This window comes from Oreochromis niloticus, linkage group LG23 (genome assembly GCF_001858045.2).
Source record: "Oreochromis niloticus isolate F11D_XX linkage group LG23, O_niloticus_UMD_NMBU, whole genome shotgun sequence".
In the NCBI taxonomy this organism is placed as follows: Eukaryota; Metazoa; Chordata; class Actinopteri; order Cichliformes; family Cichlidae; genus Oreochromis; species Oreochromis niloticus.
The window spans coordinates 2692196-2706315 of record NC_031986.2 but is presented as its reverse complement, the minus strand read 5'-3'; the positions used below and the strand labels follow the sequence as shown (position 1 = coordinate 2706315).

General features: G+C 40.1%; 1 protein-coding gene across 3 annotated transcripts in view; it reads right to left on the bottom strand.

Annotated features, from left to right (window-relative positions):
- The window catches only part of plcd4a (phospholipase C, delta 4a), an 81084-nt gene extending 71736 nt beyond the window's left edge, over positions 1–9348 (bottom strand). Inside the window, exons 1-2 of one of the 3 annotated variants that reach the window (XM_005463671.4) lie at positions 8904–9348; positions 284–331 (exon numbers count right to left, since the gene is read on the bottom strand). In XM_005463671.4, coding sequence (XP_005463728.1) covers positions 284–331; positions 8904–9087 — 232 coding nt within the window. In that variant the 5' untranslated portion in view covers positions 9088–9348. Of the gene's footprint in view, positions 1–283; positions 332–1254; positions 1377–2101; positions 2265–8903 lie in introns of those variants that run through there. The other 2 variants (XM_005463672.4, XM_025902691.1) reach the window with 2 other exon arrangements.
- Positions 9349–14120: the final 4772 nt, after the last annotated feature.

Below are 14120 nucleotides of genomic sequence, written 5' to 3'. Positions count from 1 at the left end.
AGGTTTAACAAAATAAGATTTAGTTTGTTTCATCTGTGAATCAAATATTGAGCAGATATTCTACTCACATTTGTGTTCTTTGATTATCTTTCTAAAATTAGAGTGACAAGAATAATGCTATCTGAACTGTTTAAAATGAATCAGATGTTGTCTGGATTTTCTGACATGAATTCCAATGTGCACACACAGGAAAAAGGTCAAGGGGGAAAAAGGAACATATACCTATTAATTAAACAAAGTTACCCCACCACAGCAGGCATAAACAAGACATGAGCTGACTTACGGAGGCCATTTCCTGTGGAAGCCATTTGTTGTGTGGTCACTCTGCCATCTAAAGGGCATAACACAGCAGTCAGTGCAAGAAAAGGAGAACAGCTCTCATTAGCTCAATCACATAGATTCAAATGATTTTTTTCAGTGTAATCATATATTTATATACTTGACATGACATGAATATACCGTTTCTCTTTATTACATGATCTCTCAACACTTCCTTTTAACGCAATCCCATATGAATATCATGATTCCAACATGATTACGTTTTAACTCAGTTACATAGGAATACTTTTTCTCTTCATGGGTCTGTGGTTCAAACACAATATACTCTATATAGTTCCTTATATCAAATCATACATGGTAAAGTCAGGCATTCCCTAAACATTTGCTTAGTCATTCTGACCATACACTAAAAGCTCGTCCGCCTCAGACAAGATGTGGGCGTTGTGCCATTTTTATGTTCTCAATTAACACAAACAATAGCAGCACAGAAGTACACACAGACAAAAGATCAGAACTCTGGTATCAGAAACATTTCGTTGTGGTGATTCTAACTTTATTGATTAAATTTTGATTAGATCTATTCTATCATATTCTGATTAGATTTAAGAATAATTAACTATTAGCAAAATCACACTGTACAGATAAACTCTGGTATGTCACTCTATATAACTTTAATCATAAAAGGCTGGATGTAAAGTCCTTTTGCCCTTCCTCAGATGTATTGAGAGATAAGCTGGAGGAACCCATCTAATCTCTTTCACCTCTCTCTTAATAGCTGTCTCACTAGTAGTACCTGTGAGCGTTGCTACAGCGTTCAGCGTTCCATGCTTCAACAGAATTATTTAAAAAAATAAATGCATAGAACAGGCCTGGACAAAAATGATGGTACCCACAACTTAATATTTTGTTGCACAACCTTTTGAGACAATCGCTGCAATCAAACGATTCCTGTAACTGTCAAAGAGACTTCTGCACCTATCAGCAAGTATTTTGGCCCACTCCTCATGAGCAAACTGCTTCAGTTGTTTCCGGTTTGAAGGGCATCTTTTCTAGATGGCATGTTTCAGCTCCTTCCAAAGATGCTCAATAGGATTGAGGTCAGGGCTCATAGAAGGCCACTTAAGAATAGTCCAGTGTTTTCCTCTTAGCCATTCTTGGGTGTTTTAACTGTCTGTTTTGGGTCATTGTCCTGTTGCAAGACCCATGACTGTGACTGAGACCAAGCTTTCTGACACTGGCCAGCACATTTCTCTCTAGAATCCCTTGGTAGTCTTGAGATTTCATTGTATCCTGCACAGATTCAAGACACCCTGTGCCAGATGCAGCAAAGCAGCCCCAGAGCATAACAGAGCCTCCTCCATGTTTCACAGTTGGGACAGTGTTCTTTTCTTGATATGCTTCCTTTTTCCGTCTGTGAACATAGACCCGATGTGCCATGGCAAAATGTTCCATTTTTGTCTCATCCTTCCATAGGACATTCTCTCAGAGGCTTTGTGGCATGTCAACATCTAGTTTGGCATATTCCAGTCTGGCTTTTTTATGATTTGTTTTCAATAATGGCGTCCTCCTTGGTCGTCTCCCAAACAACGATAGATGGTGTGATCTGACACTGATGTTCACTGAGCATGAAGTTCACCTTGGATCTCCTTAGAAGTCTTTCGGGCTCTTTTGTTACCATTCAGATTATCCATCTCACTTTTCCTCCTGCAGCCACGTCCAGGGAGGTTGGCTACAATCCCATGGATCTTAAATTTTCAAATAATATGTGCAAATGTAGTCAGAGGAATATCTAGCTGCTTGGAGATGGTCTTATAGCCTTTACCTTTAATATGCTTGTCTATGATTTTCTTTCTAATCTCCTGAGTCAACTCTTTCCTTTGCTTCCTCTGGTCCATGTTGAGTGTGGTACACACCATGTCACCAAACAACACAGTGACTACCTGGAGTCCTGTATATAGGCCCACTGACTGATTACAGGATTGTAGACACCTGTGATGCTAATTAGTGGACACACCTTGGATTAACGTGTCCCTTTGGTCACGTTATTTTCAGTCTTTTCTAGGGGTATCATTTTTGTCCAGGCCTGTTCCATGCAGTTATTTTAAAAATAATTCTGGCATGGTTGAAAAGCAATTTTCTGACTTTCATTGGTTCATATTCATAGAATCTTTATTTATTATTACTTTTGTCAGATTAAAGTTATTTCTGTGACCATTGTGAGTTTTTCTTTTATTGACCGAAGGGTACCAACAATTTTGTCCACGTCTGTAAGTTCAGGTGAAATCCTAGTAGCATCTCCAAATTGAAGGCCAAGTTCCTTTTAATGAGGCCTATCAGAGACAACTCGCAAAGTGGGTATTCCAAGAAGACCGTTCCCTCACCCTGTCAGCCCTTAGGCATTCTTCTACAAATTTGCAGTCAAGTTTGCAGGTTGATATATGGCCAACAGCTTGCTAGGCAGACATTCCAGAACAGACTACACAAAGGAGGCCTACCGTGACTGCCCTTCATCATCAGGCATTTGTGTGCGTGACCAAGGTAGTGGCCAGCATGAGGAGGAGGTTTCAGACTGTTTTGTCTGTGTATGGTTCTTCCACGTGCTACTCAGCCCTAGTTTGTTAAACAAATAAATTGGTAAAGTGCCAATATATCTTGCTTCTTCAGACTTCCACTCAGAAAACAATACCAAAAAGAGTCAATCACAGAATAAGGTGTTGCGGATTGTCAAGGAAGTTTTTGATGGGAGCAACCCAGATAGTTAAAAGCTGCTCAACCCACAATGTCAAAGGCAGTGTGAAGCAGGCAGGATTGGGGACCCAAAATGCAGACTCTCAAAGGCAGGACTAACTCAAAACACAGATTTATTTCTGATTACAAAATACAAGAAGTATAAAAATCTATGTACTAAGCGGACAGGCAGCACACACAGCCAGGAATAGATGGAGAACGAGACGCCCGACAGAGGAAGACGCAGACACATAAATACATAATAGGGGAATAGGGCAGGTCCTGCCCCAAGTGGAGGAGTTTAAGTATCTCGGAGTCTTGTTCATGAGTAATGGGAGAAGGGACCGGGAGATCGACAGATGGATTGGTGGTGCAGCTGCAGTGATGCGGACGCTGCACCGGTCTGTTGTGATAAAGAGAGAGCTGAGTGTAAAAGCGAAGCTCTCAATTTACCGGTCGATCTACGTCCCTACCCTCACCTATGATCACGAGCTGTGGGTAGTGACTAAAAGAACGAGATCAAGGATACAAGCTGCAGATAAGCGGAAGATGGATGGGAATAGGGCACAGAGGAAACACCAGGGGAACACAATCAACTGACGAGATGGGGGAAGCACAGCTGATTATAGTACACACAGAACAAGTGACTGTCAAAGTAAAACAGGAAGTATGCAAAACACACAGAGAGACTGACTAAGTACAGCCAATTGCAGGAGCAACAGAGATACAATGCTGAACAAGGGAATAAACAAGACAATAAACTTTTAAGATATTTTCAGCCCAGAATGTTGCTGTGTAAACTTCAAATATCTGCTCGATTTATCAAGATATCACATTATTGCAAAAGTGCACTAATGTTTTCGGAGATGCCTGTCCGCACAGCTGGACTGTGCGGACATGTAAAAATGATTTTTCATTTTTATGTTTATTTTTCTTATGATATAAACAATGAAAGGTGGTGGATTGGCCAATTTGTAATGACCAACTGTGGGCTGGACTAATGACATTACATCTGTATTGAGGTGAAGATGAAGCGATTTGTCTCGTACTTCAGCTAGAATGAAAAAAAGACACAAAGCTGGAGTTATTCTGTCTTTATGCTGCACAGCTGCCTCTTCTTCTCTCACTCTCTCCCCTCCCTCTCCTGTTGCTACTTCAATCATGAAACTGATCATTAATCAGCTGACCGACTGGTCGAGGCTCGGACTCCCGGCACATCGTTTTCACATCTTTCACTACCTGGGTTAAACACGATATAAGTCACTTAGATCACTTCTAAAAGTTAATGTTTGGGTTATTTCAGTGTTTGATTTGTTCCTGAGTAAATCGGTTTGGCTGAAATGAAAGTTCAGCTTCATAACTGGACCATTTTATTTACTACTGAAGTCTTACTTGGAGAGCTGTCAGTATATTTAGAATTTCACCTGTCATATTATGAAAATGTTTCCTCCTGAATTTAAATATTTTTTTATGTTAGATTTAATTCAAAGTCAGCTGTTTAAATAAGAACAGAACATTTTACATCAGGGGATATGACGTGAAAATATCTTAAAAGTTAGTAAGTGAGTAATATTTCAAACTCCGCCACTCTGCGTTCCTCTGCAACTGCCTCTTTTGAGTTTTGGACAAAATGCATTCTGGGATATTTGCCTGGGTTTGGCTACGGTAGCTAGCGAGCTGATTGGAGACCAAAACAGCCAATCAGTTTTTTTTGCATCCAACTCTGTGATTGGTTGGTTTTGTTGGTTTTCTGTATGGTGTGCAGAAAGAGTTGAGACGTTGAGAGAGCGAGCAACACGCTGCGAGCAGGTCCGCAGAGATCTGAGCAAGAGCAAATGCAAAACCTGAGCGAGAGGGGCTGCTATTGTGTGTGTATATGGATAATAGCAAACGCTGAAATACATTTTTTCCACGCAGCAATGAATATTGTTCGCTCAAATTTAGCTTTTCTTCGCTCAAAATAAATTTCTCCTCAAAATGCAACACTTGCACTTGCAAATTCTTTTTACATGAGCTCAAATATTTTTTACGTGCGCTCAGAATAGTGGCACAAAAATAATGCCATACTCTAACAGGGTGATATGGTACTACAAGGTCATTAAGATAAGATGGGGCCTGATTATTTAAGACCTTGTATGTGAGTAGCAGGATTTTGAATTCTGGATTTAACAGGAAGCCAATGAAGGGAAGCCAAAACAGGAGAAATCTGCTCTCTCTTTCTAGTCCCTGTCAGGACTCTTGCTGCAGCATTCTGGATCAGCTGAAGGCTTTTCAGCGAGTTTTTAGGACATCCTGATAATAATGAATTACAGTAGTCCAGCCTGGAAGTAATAAATGCATGAACTAGTTTTTCAGCATCACTCTGAGACAGGATATTTCTAATTTTAGAGATGTTGCACAAATGGAAGAAAGCAGTCTTACATATTTGTTTAATATGTGCATTGAAGGACATGTCCTGGTCAAAAATGACTCCAAGGTTCCTCACAGCATTACTGGAGGCCAAGGTAATGCCATCCAGAGTAAGAATCTGCTTAGATACCATATTTCTAAGATTTTCAGGGCCGAGTACAATAACCTCAGTTTGATCTGAATTAAGAAGCAGAAAGTTAGCGGCCATCCAGGTCTTTATGTCTTTAAGACATCCCTGCACTTTAACTAATTGGTGTGTGTTACCTGGCTTCATGGACAGATAGAGCTGCGTGTCATCTGCATAGCAGTGAAAATGTGCAAGGTGCCTATCAATCCTAAAAGCCTTTAGAGCAAAATATGGTCCCAACATGGTGTTTTTCAAGGAAGGCCTTGCATATTTTAAAACGACTGTGATAGTCTTAGGAGAGATATGTTGTTGCACTCTTGTCTAGTTGTGAAATGTTTTCAGTTGGTAGAAGGACTGCATAATCTGCAAAAAGTCCTGCAGCTGGTCTCCTCAGACATTTGTGGACTCTTGTTTAAAGAACAGGGTGTGGTACGCTGTCCCAACTTTTGTTGATATGTGTTGCTGCCAAAAAAATTCAAAATTACCCTTTTTTTTTTTTTCTTAAAATGGTAGATTTTGGTGGCTTGATTCCAGTCTACGTGCCAAATATCCTTAGGCTAGATAAAGATGTGGATGCATCCATTGGAGTGTGAACGTTAGATAGAAAGCACTTACATAGAAAGAACATAGAGAAAGTGCTTGTGTGAATGAGGCAAGTTGTGCAAAGTGCTTTGAGTGCTCAGAGTAGAAACGTGTTATATAAGAACCAGTCCCTTTACTTTTTAAAAGATCAGTTTTTGTACCACTGTATTAATAAGATCCTGTAGGATTTTCTTATATTATTAATAAATAAATTATTAAATTAATGAAATCAGTTCCTGGCCCGCATATCATTTTAGGCTGTTAATAAACTTTTCAAAGTGATCTTGTCAGTTTTTCCATACATGTAACATTTTCAGTGGGAGAAACGTTTCATCACTCATCCAGGTGACTTCTTCAGTCTCAGCTGACTGCAGGTTTCCCCAATCTTATAAACCGTACATTTGCATAATGACTGACACCAGATTGGGGAAACCTGCAGTCAGCTGAGACTGAAGAAGTCACCTGGATGAGTGACGAAACGTTTCTCCCACTGAAAAACGTCCAGATGAACAGATTCAACTTTTGGAGATTTACTTACCTGGATGATTGAGAATGCATCAACATGTCCTACAGGGAGTGCAGAATTATTAGGCAAGTTTTTTTATTTTTGAGGAATAATTTTATTATTGAACAACAACCATGTTCTCAATGAACCCAAAAAACTCATTAATATCAAAGCTGAATGTTTTTGGAAGTAGTTTTTAGTTTGAGCTATTTTAGGGGGATATCTGTGTGTGCAGGTGACTATTACTGTGCATAATTATTAGGCAACTTAACAAAAAACAAATATATACCCATTTCAATGATTTATTTTTACCAGTGAAACCAATATAACATCTCCACATTCACAAATATACATTTCTGACATTCAAAAACAAAACAAAAACAAATCAGCGACCAATATAGCCACCTTTCTTTGCAAGGACACTCAAAAGCCTGCCATCCATGGATTCTGTCAGTGTTTTGATCTGTTCACCATCAACATTGCGTGCAGCAGCAACCACAGCCTCCCAGACACTGTTCAGAGAGGTGTACTGTTTTCCCTCCTTGTAAATCTCACATTTGATGATGGACCACAGGTTCTCAATGGGGTTCAGATCAGGTGAACAAGGAGGCCATGTCATTAGTTTTTCTTCTTTTATACCCTTTCTTGCCAGCCACGCTGTGGAGTACTTGGACGCGTGTGATGGAGCATTTCCTGCATGAAAATCATGTTTTTCTTGAAGGATGCAGACTTCTTCCTGTACCACTGCTTGAAGAAGGTGTCTTCCAGAAACTGGCAGTAGGACTGGGAGTTGAGCTTGACTCCATCCTCAACCCGAAAAGGCCCCACAAGCTCATCTTTGATGATACCAGCCCAAACCAGTACTCCACCTCCACCTTGCTGGCGTCTGAGTGGGACTGGAGCTCTCTGCCCTTTACCAATCCAGCCACGGGCCCATCCATCTGGCCCATCAAGACTCACTCTCATTTCATCAGTCCATAAAACCTTAGAAAATTCAGTCTTGAGATATTTCTTGGCCCAGTCTTGACGTTTCAGCTTGTGTGTCTTGTTCAGTGGTGGTCGTCTTTCAGCCTTTCTTACCTTGGCCATGTCTCTGAGTATTGCACACCTTGTGCTTTTGGGCACTCCAGTGATGTTGCAGCTCTGAAATATGGCCAAACTGGTGGCAAGTGGCATCTTGGCAGCTGCACGCTTGACTTTTCTCAGTTCATGGGCAGTTATTTTGCGCCTTGGTTTTTCCACACGCTTCTTGCGACCCTGTTGACTATTTTGAATGAAACGCTTGATTGTTCGATGATCACGCTTCAGAAGCTTTGCAATTTTAAGACTGCTGCATCCCTCTGCAAGATATCTCACTATTTTTGACTTTTCTGAGCCTGTCAAGTCCTTCTTTTGACCCATTTTGCCAAAGGAAAGGAAGTTGCCTAATAATTATGCACACCTGATATAGGGTGTTGATGTCATTAGACCACACCCCTTCTCATTACAGAGATGCACATCACCTAATATGCTTAATTGGTAGTAGGCTTTCGAGCCTATACAGCTTGGAGTAAGACAACATGCATGAAGAGGATGATGTGGACAAAATACTCATTTGCCTAATAATTCTGCACTCCCTGTATAACATTCACCAGCCAGTTGTTTTACTTCATGAATGAATGCAGACTCACTTTCTCTGAGTGCATATTCATGAGATGCCTGCTCCACAAAGAAGCACCATCCCCTTTCTTTAGCCTTCTGCCCTGTGCTGTTTATGCTGCTGGGAGTGATTTTGCTGGTCTTTCATGTTTTTATGTCTCATCATACACTTTTCATACTGTCTTTGTTAAGCTCTTTAATCCAGCTACGCTTGACAAATCTCTTTTTTTCATTACTGTTAGTCATTTATTTCTTTAACCAAGCTCTTTCTGTTTCACAGAATCAGTTACAATTGTCTCTGACATTAGTAAAGTCATTTGGTTTACCTAAACCACTGGCAGAGCTATACTATACTCTGACTACAACAAAAACCACAAAGCTGCTGTGTTACATATTGGTAAGTGTAAGGTGTTGTTTTTTATCAAGTGATAAAAGGTAGCATTTTACTAGAAAACAAAAAATATGACAAAGATTCCATTCAAATATTCAAGTATTACAGCAAGTAAGTGAGCGTGCTCCTGTGTTTCTGAAGAGTATGTGTCCTTTATAGTTCATACATAAGGAATCTAAAAGAAGCCATGGAAGAAAAAAACTGAGGCAGGGAGGAAAACATTGGAAAATGAAGGTGAATCTGACCTGTTGCAGGATCATCCCAGTCTCCAGCTGACTGCTGCTGTGCTGTTAAAAGATCATAAAATCTGGGAGCCTCTGCTGCCGCTGTGTATCTGCATGCCACAATGCACTGATAAAAGAAGAAGTCAAACCTGGGTGAGCAGGCGAGTGAGCTGCTCACTTGCCCCTCCTCCTCACTGTTCCCCATCTGCTTCCTGTCCCCTTTCTAAAAGTGTTCTGCAAGTTGTGCATGCATTACATTTGGAGCTGAAGAAAGACTTCATTTGGATGCAAAAGTTCAACTCCTAAAACATCATGTATAGCACAGAGTTCGGGTGAAAGCGCTGTAAATAGCCTGAATTGTTTGGTGGGGAAGGGTTTCAGTACATGGTTTCGTGAGTTTAATTGGCATCATGAATCCATGTGAATACTTGCACCTTGGCCATGAGCATATATGTAGTTTTGACTCACCTTGATTGTGCTCATTTCACATTTAAATGTAATAAATGATTTTAAGAATTTTCAATGCCTATTTACCGAAAATGATTTACTGTGCATTTTAAATAAACATTTTCCAACTAATTGAAAGTCAGTTTTTCAATATTTAGGAATCTGTTGAGTGAGACTGACTCACAGCAGCCAGACTCGTTATATCTCTTGTGTTGAAATATTACATGGTGTTTTATTTTTATTAAATATTTATTGTTGTCATTCCCCCAAACTCTTTGGCAGAGAATCATTGTCTGTGATGGCAGGTTTAGGAGCAGCAGAACTCAAACTGATAGGGCCAGCATGGGTTCTGCCCTGCGTCATGTTACTGATCCCCAATCATCAAAATTTGATCAAGTCAGTTTAACAGCAGGCTTGTGGAGAGAATACATCAGGTAAAGTTTTCCTATCAAAAGAATAAACTGTGACAGATTACCAGTTGCCTGATTACTAATATTACTAATGCAACTGAGAGCTGCCATACACATTTGCCAGTTTACAACATGAATATTCTCTCTGTGCTTTTCATCTGTGTTTCTGCTCAGGTTCAGGGGCATCAATAATTTGTAGCTTCAGATCAGCTCCTCACCTCAAATTACACCCACTAAGCCAATGTTAAAATGGATGGGCTCCCTCACAACAAGCTTAACCACAAGCTGTAGAACCCAGCAGTGTTCTAGGTAGAATGCTAAAAGCATTGAGACTATGCATCAGGGGGTTGGCTAGTTTATTCATCAGTAGAGTCCAAAAATAAAACTGCCTTAAGAAAGCACTGCATAAGCAAATGCCTGCATACATCAATAAACTGGCAGTTACTGCTGGTAAAGGTGGTTCCATAAGTTACTGAATCATGGAGTCAACTTATCACAGGACTCTCATCATGGTAAGACCTTATTTTTAAATGGACTATAACTACAATAGCATCTTTAGAAATATATTTACTTAAAAAGGTAACTCGTTACCAAAGTGTCACACAAGAAATGATGGGTAAAACCACTGAGCTCTCCCAAGACCTTTGCAATCTCATGGTTGCAAAACATACTAATGGCAGTGATTAAAGAAAAAAAAATTTAAACTACTGAAGATTTCCTATAATAAAAGTACCTGGAGTTGTCAGACAAATGTAGATAATATGCACCACAAGCTTGAGCAAGCGGGCTGAAGTCTCTTTGGAGAGTTGGAGGACCATTTCCCCTGAAAAATCATCTTTATTTATTTTTAAAGTGTTTATATAGAGTGTTATGTTTCTGAACAACATATATTTAAATTATTTTCTCATGGTACCATTTATTAGGCAACCTTAATATTTACATTTTACAGATCACCTTTTATCGCTCTTTCTTTGGACCAATAAATTGACATTGACATGCTCCAATGTGACGATTTTGTCTCTCCCATTTTCAGTAAAACCTGTTGAGTAAAACTGGCAGGACAACTTGTTTTAAATCTGTTCACAGATGCCACTCCTGCTTGTCGGGTGGTCGTTCCCATAAACCTCAATGCTGAGGAATTCAGACAGGAACTATGGGACAGTATTCCCAAGATTCCAGTGCAATTTGAGCTCTGCAAAGTTAACGGACAGTGGCTCATTCTTCCGCTTGAAGAGGAGACATCCAGAAAAACTAGAACCAGAAACCTTCTGGGTCGCTCTAATCTTTACATCTGTTTAAATGTTTTCAAATGTTTCACTCAGGTGGTTGATATGGCAATATAATTTATTGTTATTACACTTACTGTAACTCAGTGGCTCTCCAGTCAACAAAAAATTTGCTGAGCAATCTTTAATGTCACGGTTCAGAATAGTAAATGCTGTGATGCCCATAAGACTTTCAGACATTTCTCTGATCACTCAAGTCTCAGAGAGACAGCAGTGTATGAACATACTCTGCTCAGACCACGCCCCGCTGCAGCCCGCCCCGGGGTCTCCCTCAGTTTGATTTACTGTAAATAACAGAAATGCAGTAGAGCAGGCTTGAGCTTTGGTATAGCAAATTGTAATATGGGCTAAAGTTTGTCCATTTGATAAAACTATTTTTTGGCTAGTGATCACGTTGTTTCCAATGTGTTCCCTGGTGTTTCCTGGGTTTTTGCTTTTTTGCGTGTTCGGTTGAATTTCTGTTTTTGTTTTTTCCTCTTATTGTTGGTTTTGTTATCCTATCGTGTACTTGAATAACTTAACAGTCCTGCATCCCCCAGTTCTATTTGGGTATCTTCTGTGTGGTTCTGCATTCATCCTTTGGTCTGTTTTGGTTTCTTTGACTTGTTTTTTGTTCTTAGTGTTTCTCATTTGTTTTGTTTTTTTCTTTTTTTTTCTTCTTTTTTTTTTATTCCCCAGATCACTTGGTGTGCAGTTCTGCATGTCCTTTGTCAAACTGTCTGTAACTTTCCCTGTGTGTACTGTGATTACTTGTGGACTATGGTCTTGTTTGTTTTCTATATTGAGTGAGTTTAGGATTTAGTATGACATCTGAAAGAAAGGTTAGTTTTACTGTCTGCCCTGAGACTGGGATTTGGGTCCACGTCTCTGCAAACCATAACAGCTAGAGTAGTTATGAGAATACATTAAATAAGTTCAATATTTATGATGTTACCAAGTCTTGCATTTTCTCATTTTTGTTAAAGGTCATAATTAAGACCTGAGACACTGACTTTTACTGATTTAAGACTTTGCAGTAATGTTTCTGCAATGTTGTCGATTACAGAAGCTCAACCGGTGGTCAAGTTGTGCAGCCTGAAATGGCAGTGCAAGTATTTTTTGATTGACAGCTGCCTTTGTAATGTAGCACTTTAAATGCATTACACTGTCATCATTAATATTGACCATATTGCAGAGTGCTGCCTGACACTGAGACACCTGACCATAGCAGGCGTGATGTCCAGGAGCCAGAGGTTATGATATGTTTATAATGAATTGGAATTTTAAACTTGTAAACTATTTCACAAATCATTATTTATCACAACTGTTGTACAAAATAATTCTATCAGTCTTATACTTTTTGTGTAGTTTCCATTGATAAATATTTCCCTGTTATTTCCTCTTTTGGCCTTTGTGTGTTGTACTCTCTGTTTTTAGCTTTACTTGGCATTGTCACTGATTTTCACCTGTACCTTCTTTTCCCCAGCTGTGTCTTATCCCGTTGATTTACCCTCAGCATATATGAAGCACCGTCTACCAGGGGTGTTTTTAGCCCATTTTTGGGGGGTGCTGAAGTGCCCCCAAAGATTTCTTACTTTTTTTGACAATATTTGCTGTTTGTGTGACACACTACTAAAAATATTAAAACCATACAGTACTTGGTTGAGACATAACATTTTAACAACCAAAGTACAGATAACCCCCCCCCCCAAGCTGGAACCAAATGGTTTGTTCCAGCTCGCCTTTCCCCTACTCTGGGTCTAGCGCCCTTTCTGCCAGAACGATGGTGGCTGACACGCAGCGGAGCGGAGGTGTGAGTGCCTGGCTTAAAACAGGACATATCAGCTGCATTTAACCTTCAGTTGCTCTTTATATAGTTAGGTAGGAGTCAGACCATGTTTCTTTTTAGCTGAAAAACATTACACCAGGTAACCTGCAGTGTGGGAAACGTGTTTTCCGATGATGTTTGCTACTGTTAATATCAACACTTTACCAAGTTCTTTTGATTCCTCAGAGGCATCCGACGGAAGACAAAACACTGCTCAGTAGACCATTTAACGCTTTATTACTTCTAGAAGGGAGATGCGCCCTGCACAACACGCTGCCGCGGATTTCAAAATGGTGGTGTCTCAGTAACCTTTCACTAGAGATAGTCTCCTTTTACCTACATTTGTCCCAGGCACGTGTGAGCGAGAGTCTGCAGCTTTTTACTCCCCAAGGACACATGGTCTCATGCCTTTATTTTTTCAGGGCTGTGTCAGCTTAATACTACACTATATAACTTTATAACATTTATTTATAAAAAGCATAGCATTATTGACGCACTGAAAAATTATTTATTCCCAACACTACCCTACCTACAATCCGTCCTACTCTGTGGTAAAATCAGACATTTGACCGTCCTGTTGCTCCCATTGAAATGTATACAGCCTATTTAAAATCTAGAACTTAAAGGTTTTGTGCGTAGCCTGCTGTTGTTACCACTGTCCTGTTTGAAATGGAATGAGAGAAGCTGCTTATTTTGTCTTATGTGCATGTGCCGATATTGAACCCAAGCATAAACCCAGTGTTTTCTGGTGTTAGTCAGGAATTGCTTAATGGGATTCAGGTGTGTAGTCCAACCTCAAACCACTTCTTGTCTGAGCCTCATTTGTCAGCCCGGGCACTGCATTACCATATTGAACTTCAGTCAGAGGAAGTCACGGTTGCCAAAAGCTTTTTGAAGCTCAAGAGTGAGGCTGGTGCCATTCCAGATATGTTAACATCTTCTGGATAATCAGATCTTCCCCACACTGAAAACTGTTATTCAGGTTGCCCTAACAAACTCAGTTAGCAGCTGTAGCTGTGAGAGGTCTTTTAGTGTCGCGGCTCCAGCACCTGGCTGTGATGTCAGTTGAGGAAGAGATGCTTGAGAGAACTGACCACCAAAAAGTGACTTGCCAACCTCAAGGTGAGGAGACATAGGTTAAAATAAAATAAAAAATCTCGCCCCTGCTGTCTACCATGTTCTTAGTCAGTGTTGGTGAACTTGTCACTGTATGTGTGTGTTTGTGTTCCTGGAGATTGGTGCAATCCTGTTTTCGTCCTTCTGCCTGCGACTTCATGACGGTTTTCTT